The 15,364-nt window shown below is 30.2% G+C and overlaps 1 protein-coding gene across 1 annotated transcript; it reads right to left on the minus strand.

Moving 5' to 3' along the window:
- Positions 1–9,601: 9,601 nt before the first annotated feature.
- On the minus strand, positions 9,602–13,318 carry LOC121114900 (uncharacterized). The gene is made up of 3 exons (XM_040709014.2): positions 12,515–13,318; positions 12,342–12,442; positions 9,602–12,285 (listed from the first exon to the last, which is right to left on the minus strand). The coding sequence occupies exons 1-3, from the start codon at positions 12,774–12,776 to the stop codon at positions 12,103–12,105; spliced, it is 546 nt and encodes a 181-aa protein (XP_040564948.1). The 5' UTR covers positions 12,777–13,318; the 3' UTR covers positions 9,602–12,102.
- Between the last annotated feature and the right edge of the window lie 2,046 nt (positions 13,319–15,364).

Consider the following 15,364-nt stretch of genomic DNA (forward strand, 5'->3'; position numbering starts at 1 on the left):
AGGGATAATATTAAAGTTCTGGGCCGCAAGAAGTAATTTGTAGCTAGGGGCGTCAATTTTTCTATATATGACTAACCTATTTTTAACATAATTTACTACAATTTGTTGAATTATACTTCTAAAGAATGGTTCTTAAGCGAGGAGGAAATCCTGTTGTTCGAAACATTAATTAGAAATCAAGCAGTAGTCAAATATTAAAACATATAGTCAAGAAGGAAGTTAAATAACTTTAGTGACAAAAAAATATTGAGTAAAATATTTAGGAGTAAGTGGTAATATTTCGATTGAGATTTTCAAACTGAGGAAAAAAGGTTGATATAATCACTGTTCTATAGGAATACTTTTTACCACAACAAAAAAAGAATGATTAAAAACAACCATTTTTAATTTTTCTAATTATAAAGTTGTATTTTTTCTCAACAAAAGTACCATTTCACAATAGATACATTCTATTCTTTAATTTCATAGTCAATTACTACTAAATATATTCAATGTATATTAGCTCATATTTTTATCGAAGAAATACATACGTTTTTTTCATTCTTTTGACCGGTGGTCAGAAGTATCGGAATATATTTTTAAAAAACAAGGATCGAAATTTTTATATGTAAACAAGAACCAAAGAATGGTTAAAAATGAAATTATCTTTAAAAAATCCCTTGTAAAAAATATTCTGAGTTTATTTTAATCGATGGAAGATCGGATATTTAATACAAGATCCCAAATTAAAATTAAAACAAAACATTTAAATATAAAGTATACTTTTTGGTATCTTATACATGGCTCCTTCTGTGAAATTCGTGCCACTCTGACACAGCTTCAGACCACTATTTTTGAAATACAGTTGTACTTCTAATTACGAATTTAATTTTTTCCATTTAACTTGAGTTTAAGTACTCGTATACTACGATTGAGCAATCTTTAAGTAGAAGTGGTGGCGGGAGCGTCCGGATGCTGGCGTTACTAAATGCTCTCATGTTAAATATTTGCTCATATTTAGAGGTTAAATTAGTGTGGTTTCCTCAAGCAAGTAAGTAGAGATATAATGTATAATATAATAAAAAGGTCGCCCAACAGTTGGTAGAGGGCCTGGGACAACCCTTTTTTTTGAAAATTTACAATGATCATATATTTAGGGTGTCTATATTTTGATTTATAAAAAAGATGATATGTGGCCTAATTAGCGTATTTTTTAGGGAATTTTAGCTATTGTTTACTGTATTAGATTAAAAAAGAAAAATTGATTTTGATCTTTTTAAATTTTACTTTTTATCATTATTATTATAGAAAACTTTATTGTATATATATATTAAATTAGGTATATCAACCTTTATTCTTTTGCTCGAACATGTTCTTTTATGTATCTATGAAAATCAACTTAACCCATAAAAAACCTTGGGCATTTCAGGAATTTATAAAAAAAGTCCACTGGAATAAAGTACAGAATGTAAAAAGAGTATATGCCCGGGCAAATACGGACTGTTGGTCACCCAACAAATACCAGGGAAAAAATTACTTGTTGTCCACTCCACTTTCAAAAAAGGTAAGCTGACTCTTTAATGACATATTTTATTTTATTTTAATATTTGTATGAACATAGTGAGACTAAGGTTTTACAAAACAAATGTTTGAAACAAATTTATTTTCTTGGAATATTCAAAAAATAGGGATGAGATGTCACAATTGAAATAATTTGTACATCTGTTCAGAACGCAAAATTCTTTTTATTTATAAACAACAAAAAACAAAGAAATGCAGGATTTCTAATTCAGCTTGTGGATGACACTAAAATCCAGTTTGTAGCCGCACTTTCCTCTCCAATGTCCACATCAATCCCTTCATTCCAAGATCCATACGTTTTACTCTCAGCCTTTGCTTTTACATCTTGAACATTCTCTGCTTTATCATTTACTTCTTCATCCCAATTGGGTTTTTCTGCATCTAAGGATGTCCAAGGCTTCAACTTTGGCCTCGAAGATTCCACATTTTCCTTCACATTTACGATGGTGTCTTTATGAACATTTCCATAGGTTTCCTTAATATTCGTTGGGGGTTGAGTAGGAGTTGAATACTTATGTATTGATGTCTGTTCTTGAGTTGGTTTAAAGTAATTATAGTTGTGATTATAGGGTTTTGGAGGGAAATATGAATTTTCTTTTACTGTTGGTACATTCAATCCATTCTTCCTAAGTGAAATGAATCCTGAAGTATCATCATCATCTTCTTCTTCTTTATTCTCTGGCTGGTGTATAAAATGTTGTGAGTCGATATAGTGTGATGCATACTGAGAATCTACAAAAAGTGTTGCAATGGGTTTCCCATTTCGAGAATAAACACGGGTTTTCAAGTCATCATTGGGATTTGCATATTTCTTATGGAAATTAAATGGATCATATTTTTCTTCACTTTTAACTGAGGCAACAGTCACCAGCATCGAAAACGCACTAATTATAAAGAGTCTTCTAGTAACCATGGTAATTAATCTCTTTCTTTCACTAACACATGATATCTTGATGAAACGAACAATAATTATAACTGAATATTAAAAAGCAAACACATTCATTCTAGGTCATAGAATCATAAACTGTGAATGATATTAGGAAATTCATCATTTTGTTACAAAAAAGCGTATATTTTTAATAGAAATTCGTCTGCGTGAAGGACACTTCTACATATATAAAAAAAACCATCACGTCGGAAGATTTAAAAAAAAATAAAAAGAGATATTCAAGTAGTAGATGCTTATTTTCCATTAAATACGTAGATACATAAATACAGGGTGGACTATAATTAGAGTTCCATACAAAATTTAATTACTCATAGATTAATTATTATGGTTTTTATTATAATATATATTAATAGGTTTTTACAGGTTTAACACCGTCCAAGAATTGGCCAATATCTTATTCAATGCCCTAGCCCTTGTTCTAAACAACTTGGCGAAGACAAAGCTGACATTTTTGCTGCTAGCTAAATGTTTTTCTTCGCTAGTAGCATCAGGGAGTACATGTTGAGTATGAAAGATGCATTAGGCCTTGACCATATTCAACATTACAAAGGCAATGGGGTTACGATCAGGTGAAAAGGGCGGCTCAAAATAGTATTTGCTTCATTCTTGCCCTTCATTTGCTGTGTACTCCATTAAACCTAATATTCCTGAAATTTCTACGCAGATTACTCTTAATTTAATAACATCAAAGTTAATGAGACTATAATTCTGGACCATCTTGTACACAATTGATTTCTAATTAGGAACAGTATTGGATTAGAACAATTTTTAGAGGGGAGGCCATGAGTAAGTTTTATCATCTTAAAGTTCGACCTATTTACATAAGTCTATTTAATTAGCTATTTCCTTTAGCAATTTCTGATCTTTTTTGATTTTTTTCAGTAAATAAATAACGGATCTACAGAATATTGTTTGTCGAAATGATTTCAATTTTTTTAAATCTTTTTTAATTTTTTCTAAATTCCTAATTAGGGAAGTATCTAACTTTGGTGTCTTATGAAATATTTATTGCTGGAGAGGGTGGGGTGAATTGGGTTAAAGCTATAAGCCAAATTGGAAAACGAAGACCACGTCATCAGTATTTGTGTGAAAAAAAGTGTGACATTTTAATTTTTCCACTGGAGGAGTTGAATATTACTCTATCAATAACTACGCTACTTGCTCAAATTCACCCCTTTATATGAATTAACAATGTAAATTGTGCAAAGGGAAGAAAAACTGAGAAAAATACGTTATCTGTAGTATAATAAAAAACGACATCTTATGAGCAGAAAAGAAAACATAGCCAGTGGTTCTACTAGGAGTGCATTTCGCCACTTGTTTTATAGCTTTAGAAGGGACTATGGATCTTGTGCCCCCCTCTTTACCACTCCGCCACTCGGTAGGTAAGAGTCAAAGTTCTAAAATTTTGAGTTCAAAAATGGTTGTACATATTGCATAAAGTTGTACAAAATATGATCTGGACGCGTGCTATATTTTTCTATTTTGCAATCTGAGCAATGATTTTTATTTTCCAAAGCTATTATCTTTGATTATTAAAGAAAGAAAATCTAAATATTCAGTGCGTGTGCTCACGAAAGATTTATTGGGGAGTTATTAGTCTAAGTCCTTGTTGGACTCAGAGTAAAATTGATGATTCACATCAGAGTAGTTCTTGCCTATGTTCAGCTTCTGTGAAGGGGTGTGTTTATTTTCTTCCTCTATTAGCTGCTCACAACTAATCTAATGAACCGTCATGATGGTTAAGTTTCTCTCCTTTAAAACATTCTACAAATTGTCAAAGTTACCATTATATTTTTCGGTTTCTTTTATTTTTACTAACCGGCAGGTCATATTTTATACATCTATCTCCATACATACATAATCAACCGGAAGGAAGGAATATTCGCTATTTTAACCTGGAAGAGTTTGATGCAAAATGATTATTTAAACAAAGTACATATGTTATTAATGTGAAGGGGGGAATCCTACGGAATAACTTCCTTTGATAGTAAATTTTTTTAACTTATCATTTCCTATAATTTAAAAAACAGGACATTTTTTTATTTATTATAAAATATTTTTAATCAAGAATAATTGAATAGTCATTACATAAACATTAAACCATTGTAACGTTCCTTCAGTGATATTTTATTGGATAGTTTGATGATTAAAGGTCTGCAAATAGCATCTCATAAATCCTACTTCAACATCAATGTACATAAATTAGTTCAACTTCACACCATTTCACATTGACAAGGCCAATGCACAGATGTAGTACATATTATTATGATTTTTACGAAACCATGACTAAAAACATACCAAATATTTATAAATATCTACTTAGAGTAATTAAGGTTAAAAATTTAGGACTTAGAAAATTGTAAATGAAAATATCAGTTTTTTAAATTGGTATACAGAAGGTTACAAGTAGGGAGTTGTAAGAATGTAGTCATATTAATAAAACGTTGTCGGCGTTTTTCATGTAGTATAGAGATTGTTTACAGGGTGCGCCGTATATAGTGCCTACTGATGTATATAATATTCATATACATATTTTTGATCTAAGAAATAACACTATAGTCATATTATTCAAATCTCACAGGCGTTTTATATGTAGGGTGTACTGTATATTGTGCTTCCTGATGTATTTCATATACACATTTTTATCTAAGAAGTATCAATGCTGTCCTATTAATGAAATCGTGCATGAGTTTTGGATGTAGCTAAGACTCAGCCATGTAGCGCTCTAAAGACTAAAGTACTCCTTTAGTTTAATTAGTTGTAACGTCATATTTTTGTTCATTTCAAGCTGCTATTTTATTCTTTCATTCTTGAGGCGAGAACAAATATATCATCTATGTATTGAGCAACTACGTGTGAGTGTGCTTAGGAAAAACGAACAATAACAGTGAGGATTTTTTGGGTAGTTATCTTCAATACTTTTTCGATAAAGTCTATTTTGTTCGGCGACCCCTAATAACTATGGACAATGCCGGGTACTACCGCTTGTACCTATATTTGTTTGCTATTTTTGCATATACCAGTAAACAGTTTTTCTACAAATTGCTGTTGAATGCGGCTTATAAAATGTCCCAACTGTCCCCGAAACCAGAAATGGTTACAATAGTAAATAAAATAATGTAATTTGAGCTAAAAAAAATAGATAAAATAATATTTTTGGATGAATAAATAACTAGACGGAATGTTCAATTCGGTAGTTTCAACGTATTATAGTAGATTAAGATATAATGAGATTTAATTTATAGATCGGATAAATTCACTCTCAAAGACTCTTCAGGCTCTCTCCTGGCTAAAATACATGTGTTTAAAGGGAAGTATAATTAAGTAAAATAATAAAGAGGAATTAACGACATTAGGAAAATTAGAGCACTTGATGCAACTTTTTCAAATTTATCCTCCCTTAGTGAATTTTGAATTTATATCAACTGATCATGAATTCGAATGATATTAGTTACTGAAAAATCAATTAAAAGCAGACTCTTCTATTTAAAAAATAATGATCCTCAAGAAAACTACTAGAATTCATATAACTCTTTTTATAAAAATACTAGGAAATGATAACCCGCGTTGCTTGGGAGCGGAAAATCACACTGAATATGGTCAATAATATTCATACTTAATGTTTAGATCCCTTTGGCACGGGCGAGCATTATAATAAATTTATTATTATGAATTAAAAAAATATATATTGTGTTATAAACTTCAAATAACATATCAACATATATACAAACAAATTTTTCTGCATGAGAGTCCAATTTTTAGTTTTGTCAAAAAATTCCCAAATTCCGAAGAAAATTGCAAAAAAATTTTCGAACTAATTTTCCAAATAAAGAAGTAAATATCATTTATTGGAATTATAAAGAGAAACACAAACCTACCACAATTTTTTTCGTACTTGCAAAAGAAAAAAAGTAATGTACAATAATGTCGTCGAAAAAATGACACTCGATAACTATTTCATTTTTGCAAATATTGTAAAAATTATTTAATGAAGTGTTTCAGAAATTGAAATTGTTTATGATTAAAAGTTTATGTCTAAAATGCATTGTTTTGTGGCATTTCTTATTCAAAATTACTTTTTGATGAAAAAATGAGAAGAAACACAAAACTTGAAAAATTATTCGGAAAATGATAGATATTTCGGTTAAATAAAATTGTTATTTGTCATATTTATTTGCAAACGAATCTCCAGACAAATTGATAAAATTTATCCATTTTTTTGCACCTGACAAAAAATGTAATTGCAATTTTCACCAATTTCTTTTTTTTTGCTAATAACTTTTTTGATTTTGAATAAATTTACAAAACGTAGTTATTTGTATAGTTGTTTTTTGAGACGTCAATCACTTTTTGATTAATAATTCAACACCCTACATATTCTCATTGATCTCCAAAAAAACAGTTTTTGTTTTTTGAGTATAGCATAAGCCCTTGCCCCCCTTAATGGCGCTCTATTTTATATATATACAGATAAGGCAACTGAAATGTCATATCTAATAATGCTTCAAGAATACATATTATATTCCCCATATGGAACGTTAGTGCCAATATGGAACAGTTTATAAATCATTTATCTGACAAATAAATAAGGTTTTTTTTTTTGGATTTATTCCTACACAATATTTCATTTTCTCAAGTATATATTTCTTGTTGATGTTAAACTCCAAGAAATTGCTTGAAAACGGTATTTCGGGATCCCAAGAGAAAAACCTTAGTATTACATTTAAATACAGGTCGAGGCGTGTTAAATGCAGCACCTCATTTTAAAAATCTAAACTATTATTTGTCTATAATTAATGAACATATTTATATTAAAAATAAATAACTTTGGGCATCTTAAGGAATAAATATGACCTCCATGGGCTGCATCTACCAACTCCAACTTTAAATGGAACTTACTACAGCTGTAGGCTCGAAGTTGGCTCAGGCGGTATTCACAGAAGCCTTTAGCTGTTCCCTTGTAGTATATCTGGTACAAGATAACATACCCTTCATACTCCCTAAAATGTCAAAGTCGACTAGGGAGATGTTAGACCTGTTGGGACTGGGGAGGCCACCATTCTTTGCTGTTGGAATTAGAGACTTTTTGCCTAAAGAAATTCCTGGTTTTATTAGTAGTGTGACCCTGTCTTTTTGCCACTATCATTAGTTTCCATGTAAATATATCTACTTTCAAGTACTTGATGTATGTGGCTGAGGAGAACCTCTACCCTTGCTCAAGGAACCCCTGATTGCATTTTTGCCCATCGGATCAAACTGTAGCAAGAACTTAGAGGTTTGTTAATTGAGATTATTTAGCAGCATGAACTACCACATTAACAGCACAACCCAATCGATCACTCGGTACACGGTAGAACGATTACATCCTAAATTTTTTGACATTTTTGCTGTAGTTAGCACTGGGCAAGCAATAATTCTAGCTCGTCTCTACTCCATTTTTGCATCCTTATTTTTTTATAAACAAATAATTCGATGATTTTTTCGGGAAAAATTAAAAATTGCTAAATCGAGTATAAAGAGGGAAAAATTGGGTTGTATTTTAATCGCACCAACCTGTATGATTATGTATTTTCTTTAGTTCCCGTTCACAACAACACTGGTCCTGCCGGTTTGTCTTGAGCAATTATATTAATTATTACAATTTATTTTATCAAGTTTAAGAAAATAGTCCATTTAATATTATGTTTCATTATAATCGAAATACAGTCAAACCTGGTCCATCAGTCACCTGATTTAAACATAAAAAACTGTATTAAGTGTGTCCCTACAATTGCTGAATAGGAGTGACACAAATTGTTATATAGCTACTAAATGGGCATATATGAAGCTAATTTTAACGGTCACTTTTTTTTTAAATTACAGACTATTGAGTACAAAGCAAAGAAGGAGTGACGGACTATAGGTATACTTATTGGCTCTCACTTAAATAAAATAAGTATGTTACATGCACGTAAATCAATGTTTCCCCCATATTTCTGTCTTTCATTTCCTCTCTATCTGAGAAAGAATGCAGTCTGATTACTACACAGACGTTAATTTTATCTTTAATTGTATTTTTTTATTCTCTTTTAGATTGTCCCAAAATATGAAACCTTGTTTAAGAAGTAACCTGGACGTAGATATGACTTTTTCAGCTCCACTTCCTTTGCCACTTAATAATGGTTTGACTGTATCTCCTTTAAAAACATGATCATCTTCACCAATAAATTCAGTTAGAACTAAAAATTATCCAATTTGACCATGAAAAAACTGGATCAGTGAAGTCAATTTTATGGTCAATGATGACTCATAGTTAGTGATAAAAATCCGGTGTATTTTTTAGTTGTCCTTTTTTTTTTGAGTTGTTAGTCTGAAGAATGAATTTTCCTTTTCCTTTGCAGTTGTCATTATTATTTAATTCCGGAGTAGTGTTACGGAGTTATAATTGTATGTCCGTTTAGGACTCAAAGTAGAATTGGGGATCGACATATGAGTAATTCTAGACAATGTCCTTGTTTATATCCTTTTCTCATTCCTCTCTTGTCACAGCTGATTGAAGCTGATCTAATGAAACATCATGAGCATTATTCTTTCCCTCCTCCAAAACATTCTTCAAATTGTCAGGTTTACCAAATTGATCTTCGGTTTCTTTTTTTAACACGCACAATCTACACTGGATTTTCATCATTACATATAATAAAAGATCATGGTCCCAAAATGAGCTAGTATTAAAGTAAATTATGAACAAAACGTTTTTTCCACATGTTTTTACCTTTCAGAAATACTTTGCTTATTGAATTTGAAAACACAGCTTTTGAAGATATGTCTATTTGAAATTTTGTTGTTCACTACAGTTTTTGCTAGTGTTCAAAAAATTAAGGGCTCATAGCTCAAATACAAATCATCTGATGGTAAATAAAAATAATATATATGTAAAAATCTGCTTGGATCCCAAACTTCATCAAATTCTGAGGTAACCTAGTAGAATATTGACTCTAGCAAAAAAATTATCATCTTGATACGAGTTTTCTAACGATTCCAGTGTAACTAAACAATCGCAATAGAGAAAAAAGTTATACAAAATCAACGATGAAATAAAAATCCATGTTATTTATGAATTTTAAACATTTATTTGATAAGTTAATGAGACTTTAATTTTATTTCTCAAGTTATAGAAAGTTATTTGATAAATTACGTTATTCATGAGATTTTTATTTTTTATTATATAAAATTATTCGTTAAATTCCTATTAATGTCAGAATAAAATATTTTAATACGTAATAATATAGCATCTAGTTTTTTGACAAATATAGTTTCAATATCGGGTAACTTGAAATACAACACTAATCGACGCAATTTCAATTGAGATAATGTGTTTTTGATAACTTTTACTTCGAGAATCGTGAAAATAACGTATAACACCCAAAGTGTTTTTTAAATATATATTGTTTTAAACATTTATGTGATTAAGTGTTATTTTTCGTCTTTAAAAAAATCAAAATAACAGAAAAAATGTACATATTTCAAGGTTCAAAAAATATTTTAATTATTTCTGTATCTTTTGTGAACCCAAGAAAATGCCTTGTAAGTACAAAAAAGGGAAGAAAAATGGAGCCTTTCTTTGAAATCTTAATAAATTACAAGTTTTTCATCAAAATGTTGTTAATCATAGTTTATCGAATTTTTAAAAAGTTATTGAAGATTTATTGATTGAAAAAATATTTTTTAATATTCATTAAGCTATCAAGGCTTGTTGATAGTACATACATAATTTTTTTCTCTCCGTTGACCATAAAAAAAGAAGTTTTGTGTTATAAAGATTATTTTTGCACTTTTCGAGGTAAAAACTATCTCAATTCAAGGACAAATTTTTTTGTTGATTAGTGTAATTCATTAATTATACGTACGTGTTGAATTAATGGTACAAAAAAATAATAAAGTAATGGAAATATACTCATATAAAAAAATTTAATTTACTTTAAAGGCATATGTAGTCTTTATTTACGTACTATACAAGCTATTTTTTCTTTATTGTGTCTTTTTGATGAGTTTTAGACATGAGGTGATTAATTCTAGAAGTAAGATACTTTTTGTCTTGTCCTTGTAGTACAAGCTGCGACTTTAGATTCCTCGCCATTCTTTCATGGGATTTGAATTTAATATAAAATGCATAATTGATACAGAGGAGCATCATTATTGCCACTGAAAGTACGTCAGATCTCACTATGAATTCCATCACATTTCTTAAAACAAAAGGCAAACCACTGAAGCAATCCACCACTAAATTCAATAACGGAGTATCTTGATGTGGAAAAGGTCCACAAGTCCTCGATGGGGATATAAACGTGAAAACATAGCCAATGCTAAGCATGGATGACATGGTCGTAATGAAGAAATAAAAGATGAACTTCATAATTGTATAAGATGGTGAGTGAACTTTCCTTGAGCAATCACAATTGACACGCGCATGAAAGAGATTTACTATGTACATGCAAAGGGATTTAAGTACAGAGATTATTGGTAAGTAAGGGCAGTATAATATACCAAGAGTGCAGAGAGTTAGATCAAAGACATTCTCCGCTATTGACGCGTGAATATTAAATTCTGCCTTGTAGGGTCGATAACTAATTCGACTTTTGTGCAAACAGCAATATTTGGATATAATAACTCGAGGTAAATGAAGGAAAAAAGTTGTGAAGACTTTTAAAACCAATTCAAAAAAATAGATTAATGATAATTTAAGTCCTATTTCATTTTCGTAGCAAGGATAGACGGAGCGCTTCTCAAATATTGGGCTGAGAAAGAAATACAGACCCACAAATCGAAGTATGAGTAATCGCGTGATATAAATGTTGCTTTCAATATTTAAAGGATATTTCTCTAATCTTTTAAAATAACCAAATAGTTGAGATGCAAATCTATAAATAATGGTGAGATAGAGAGATGAAAAAAGAAAGGATTTATCCTCCCTCGGATTTGCAAAGGTATTCATAATATAGTTGATGGATTTCCCAATCGCAATAGTTATAACCACTGTTAAGAAGAAAATAATTATTCTTGATAATATCAGGCAAATTTTTCCCAAGGAGGAACACCGCATTGAATATTTTTTATCTTTGCAAAGCTTAAATTTCACGTGTTTGTAAAGAGACTCCTGTTTGTCATTCACCATAATCATACTCGTTATTCCATAGTTCCAATATCCAAATACATTCTTGAACCAACTATCTGAGCTACGCTCATAACTAATTTTTTTAATAATTACCGCCAACTTCGTCATGAGGCCAAACGCAAGGAGTATAATAACTCCAATGACTATAAGTATGTACGCTGTCGATAATGAATAAAAACTATTGCTCACTATCATAGAATTTTTGTCATAATATCCGTAGAATAGTAATGAATTCACCAATGTTAATTTGAGTCCGTATAAGTTAACCTGAGCAATATCTATAATATTTTGTATAAAGGAAGAGCCGTTCTTGATATTAGGAGATAAATCAGAGGTATATATCCAATCATTTGAAGGAGGGCTTGACCATAAATAAAATGGCAAAAGTATAAAGAGACCAATGAAAAACGTATAGAGCAAATTCAAGGCAATTGAATATTTAAGCACTAAAAAAAGTCATTGAAATATCCAATCCACATGATTTTTGAATTCCAATTGGAGGTGAGCATAAGTTATTCATGCTATTCCTTAACTTAAGGATAAGTCGTTCAATAGATGTGAAACATCTTTTTAGACAGAAGGTCAACTTTTGAGGCTTTGTCATTTTAATTTTTGGGCATTTCTGTAAAAAATGAGATGATCCTATAGTGTTGTAAATTTACCTGGAATATGACTTACTTGATATTGTGATTTCAATGCTTTTTTTCGTGCCAAGGAAATTGGCATATCTTTGATTTTTTGAATCTCATTCCAAACCTCATCTTCCGTCGATAAATTTTCTATGAGAAAGAAAAATGGTGTGTATAACATTACATTTCTAAAAGGAAATATAATTTTTAATTTTCCCTTACCATCTGTAAAATCCAAAACTTCCAAATCATCATCTGAATCATCAGCATCTAGTCCTTGAATTGCTGCTCTTATACGGGCAGTTCTTGTTGAGCTTTTGTTAGTTGAGAATGTACCAACCCCAATTAGAGAATAGTGGTTCTTTTTTACTCGTTGAGGTAGAAAAGCCGTAAGATCCGAAGTTGTACTTGTTCTATCAACACTTGGATAGGACTCTTGGAAAAATTCCGACTGTGCTTCCTCCCATTTCTTGGTATGCGCCATTTTTAAAGACCAGCAAATCGAATGGATACATAGAGATCTTTTGGGAAATCGATATTTTTTGCAACCATATATTTACTTCTTTGTTAAATATACTCTCTTTGTTTATTTCTGTCTTTCTTTCATTTTATAATTCTCTACTCAAATTTCTCTTTCTTCTCTTCAACTACTTTTAGTATACCAAGGAAAAAGGCATTTTGGCCTACTAAGAGAAGAACCTCATGTAGACGTATACTCTCACTTTCAACATGATGTTATGGAAAGCTTTCTTCAACGTTCTATAAAGAGATACCATTTGAAAAACTGGATTTATATGGTTTCCAACGAAACCCTAAAGGTATCGTATCGTTTCAACATTGCTGTGTAAGGGAGTTTATTTTTTTTGTAGGGGGCACTCAAATTTTGGTTGAATATTTGTGACTTGCATTTTTTTATGATATTCTTCCGAGAACATACATATATTTTTTATGACCTTGTCCGAATACACTTGGATAATGAATATTTATGGTCCGCTTAGAATTGAAAGGGGTTCCTTGGACCAATAAGTTTCAATACGGATATTTATAATAAATCATTTAGCAAAGTATAAATCAATTAATAAGATAAATAAAAGAGTATTATTTTGTATTATTTTTGAGTTGGTTGCAAAGGTAAGCAAAGCCATAGAACGCATTTCTGTTTTTAGAGTTCCCAAAAAACCATTCAATTTAGAATTTTGGATGAGTTTTGAAATGCTAAATCGGCTGAAATTTGGTAGTATCTCTTGCAAATTTTGTTCCATTTTTTTTACACAAAAACAAGAAAAAATTAATTTATTTCAGGAAAAAACCAGTTTGGGACTCATTAAGCTCATACTTTATATGTTCTGGATTACTCATGTGATCTATTTTGAAAACAGAGCCTAAAAGAGTTGAGTTTTCTTGAATGGACTAACTCTTTGCCCACATGTCACACATACAGTATAAGAAAAACTTGTAGGATAGACCTACTAATCACACATACTTTTTAGAAAATTAAAGATCAACCATGTACATCGTACGCCTCAATTGAATTCCTTCTGGCTAAAAAATAATGAAAAGCTTGAAAATAAGCAATTTTGACATTAATATCCCCTTTTTCCCATAATGCTACAATCCTTCATTTAATAAAAATAACACAAATATTTACATTAACCACTATATAAACAAAACTAGTTTACTTAAAGACTATTATATTATTTGAAATCTGTCTCAAATTTTCAATAGAGTACAGAAAAATGGAAATCGAAAAAAAAACACAACATAAACTCTATCGGAAAGGAACTAATACTTATTGTGGATTCGTAATGCAGTAATTAATGGCACTCAAGTTTCATTATAACAATTCAACATAAATAAGCGTCTATTGATTTATTTACTAAAAAATATTATTTAATTTAATTTTTTCAAATTTGAGATTTTTTAACTATTTCAATATTTGATGCGGGGCATTCAAATGTGATTTGTAGAAAAACTACTGATCCTTATAACCTACAAATATATTTATGGAACAGTTTTTTAGAGGGAATTTCTCCAATTAATAATACTGATCAGTGATCTATAATATAAATCTTTTATCGAATATAATATATTGAAATTTCATAAATGAACATCTAATAAGGTCTAGTTATGTATTCGCCCATTAAATATAAGTTCGTCTTTTTTTTTAAATTTCTGACTCAAAATAATAGAGAGTCTTGGAGGAAAATAATATAATTCCCTGGCTGATAATATTATCCGCATATAGATAACACTGCCTTTCTTTATGTCCTTTATAGGTGCCCACACTGTTGGATCTAGGAGATTTAAATATTTGCAAAGGTGCCCCTTTTGAACCTGGCCAGGCTAAGACAAGGTGGGGATCAAAACACAAAAATTGTTTTTTGAAGTTCAAGAATAGTAGATAGGGGTAGAGTTAAAAATAAAAAAGGGACTGACGTTTCAAAAAACAATTATAGGAATGGCAACGTTCTCTAAATTTATTCAAAATCAAAAAAGTTATGGGCAAAAGAGAAAAATGGGTGAAAATAAAAGTTTTTTTTTTTTTTTTTTTTTTTTTTCTACTGTAAAAAATTGGTTTTGCAATGAAATATTGGAATTGTGTGTTTCAACAAAAAATGGTCACTAGGAAAAACAGTCTCAACCTTTTTCTTCGTTCTCTTCACGTACTCATTTTATTGCTTGGGATAAATTATTTTAAAATGGGTCAGAAATTTATTTAATTACCTTCAAGTTAATTTAAAGTTAAGATAATTCTGCAAAAAATTAACTAGTAAAGTAAAAGTAAATTTTGATAAATAAATATTAACTAGTGAAGTTAAAGTTAATATAACGCTGTTTAAATAATTAATTTACCTAAGTTAAAAGTATATTAACTTAACTTAGGCAAGTTAATTAACTTTTAACTAATGTAATTTAATTAACTTTTAATTACATAAATTAAGTTACATTAACTTGCCAACTCTGACGATGGTCAATATTATCCCTTCTTATGTTTAGACCAATTCGGTGAGGACCAGCATTATAACCAATGTAATTTCCCACTCCTTCCTTTGCCCAAGTAACTCTTTGCTT

Source organism: Lepeophtheirus salmonis, chromosome 3, assembly GCF_016086655.4.
Source record: "Lepeophtheirus salmonis chromosome 3, UVic_Lsal_1.4, whole genome shotgun sequence".
In the NCBI taxonomy this organism is placed as follows: Eukaryota; Metazoa; Arthropoda; class Copepoda; order Siphonostomatoida; family Caligidae; genus Lepeophtheirus; species Lepeophtheirus salmonis.

Bases quoted from the DNA above. Each gene is read 5' to 3' on its own strand.
- LOC121114900 (XM_040709014.2), bottom strand. From the start codon at position 12,776: ATGGCGCATACCAAGAAATGGGAGGAAGCACAGTCGGAATTTTTCCAA. The intron at 12,443-12,514 runs GTAAGGGAAAAT...TCTTTCTCATAG, and splicing joins AGTTTTGGATTTTACAGATG to AAAATTTATCGACGGAAGAT. The intron at 12,286-12,341 runs GTAAGTCATATT...CATTTTTTACAG, and splicing joins CATTGAAATCACAATATCAA to AAATGCCCAAAAATTAAAAT.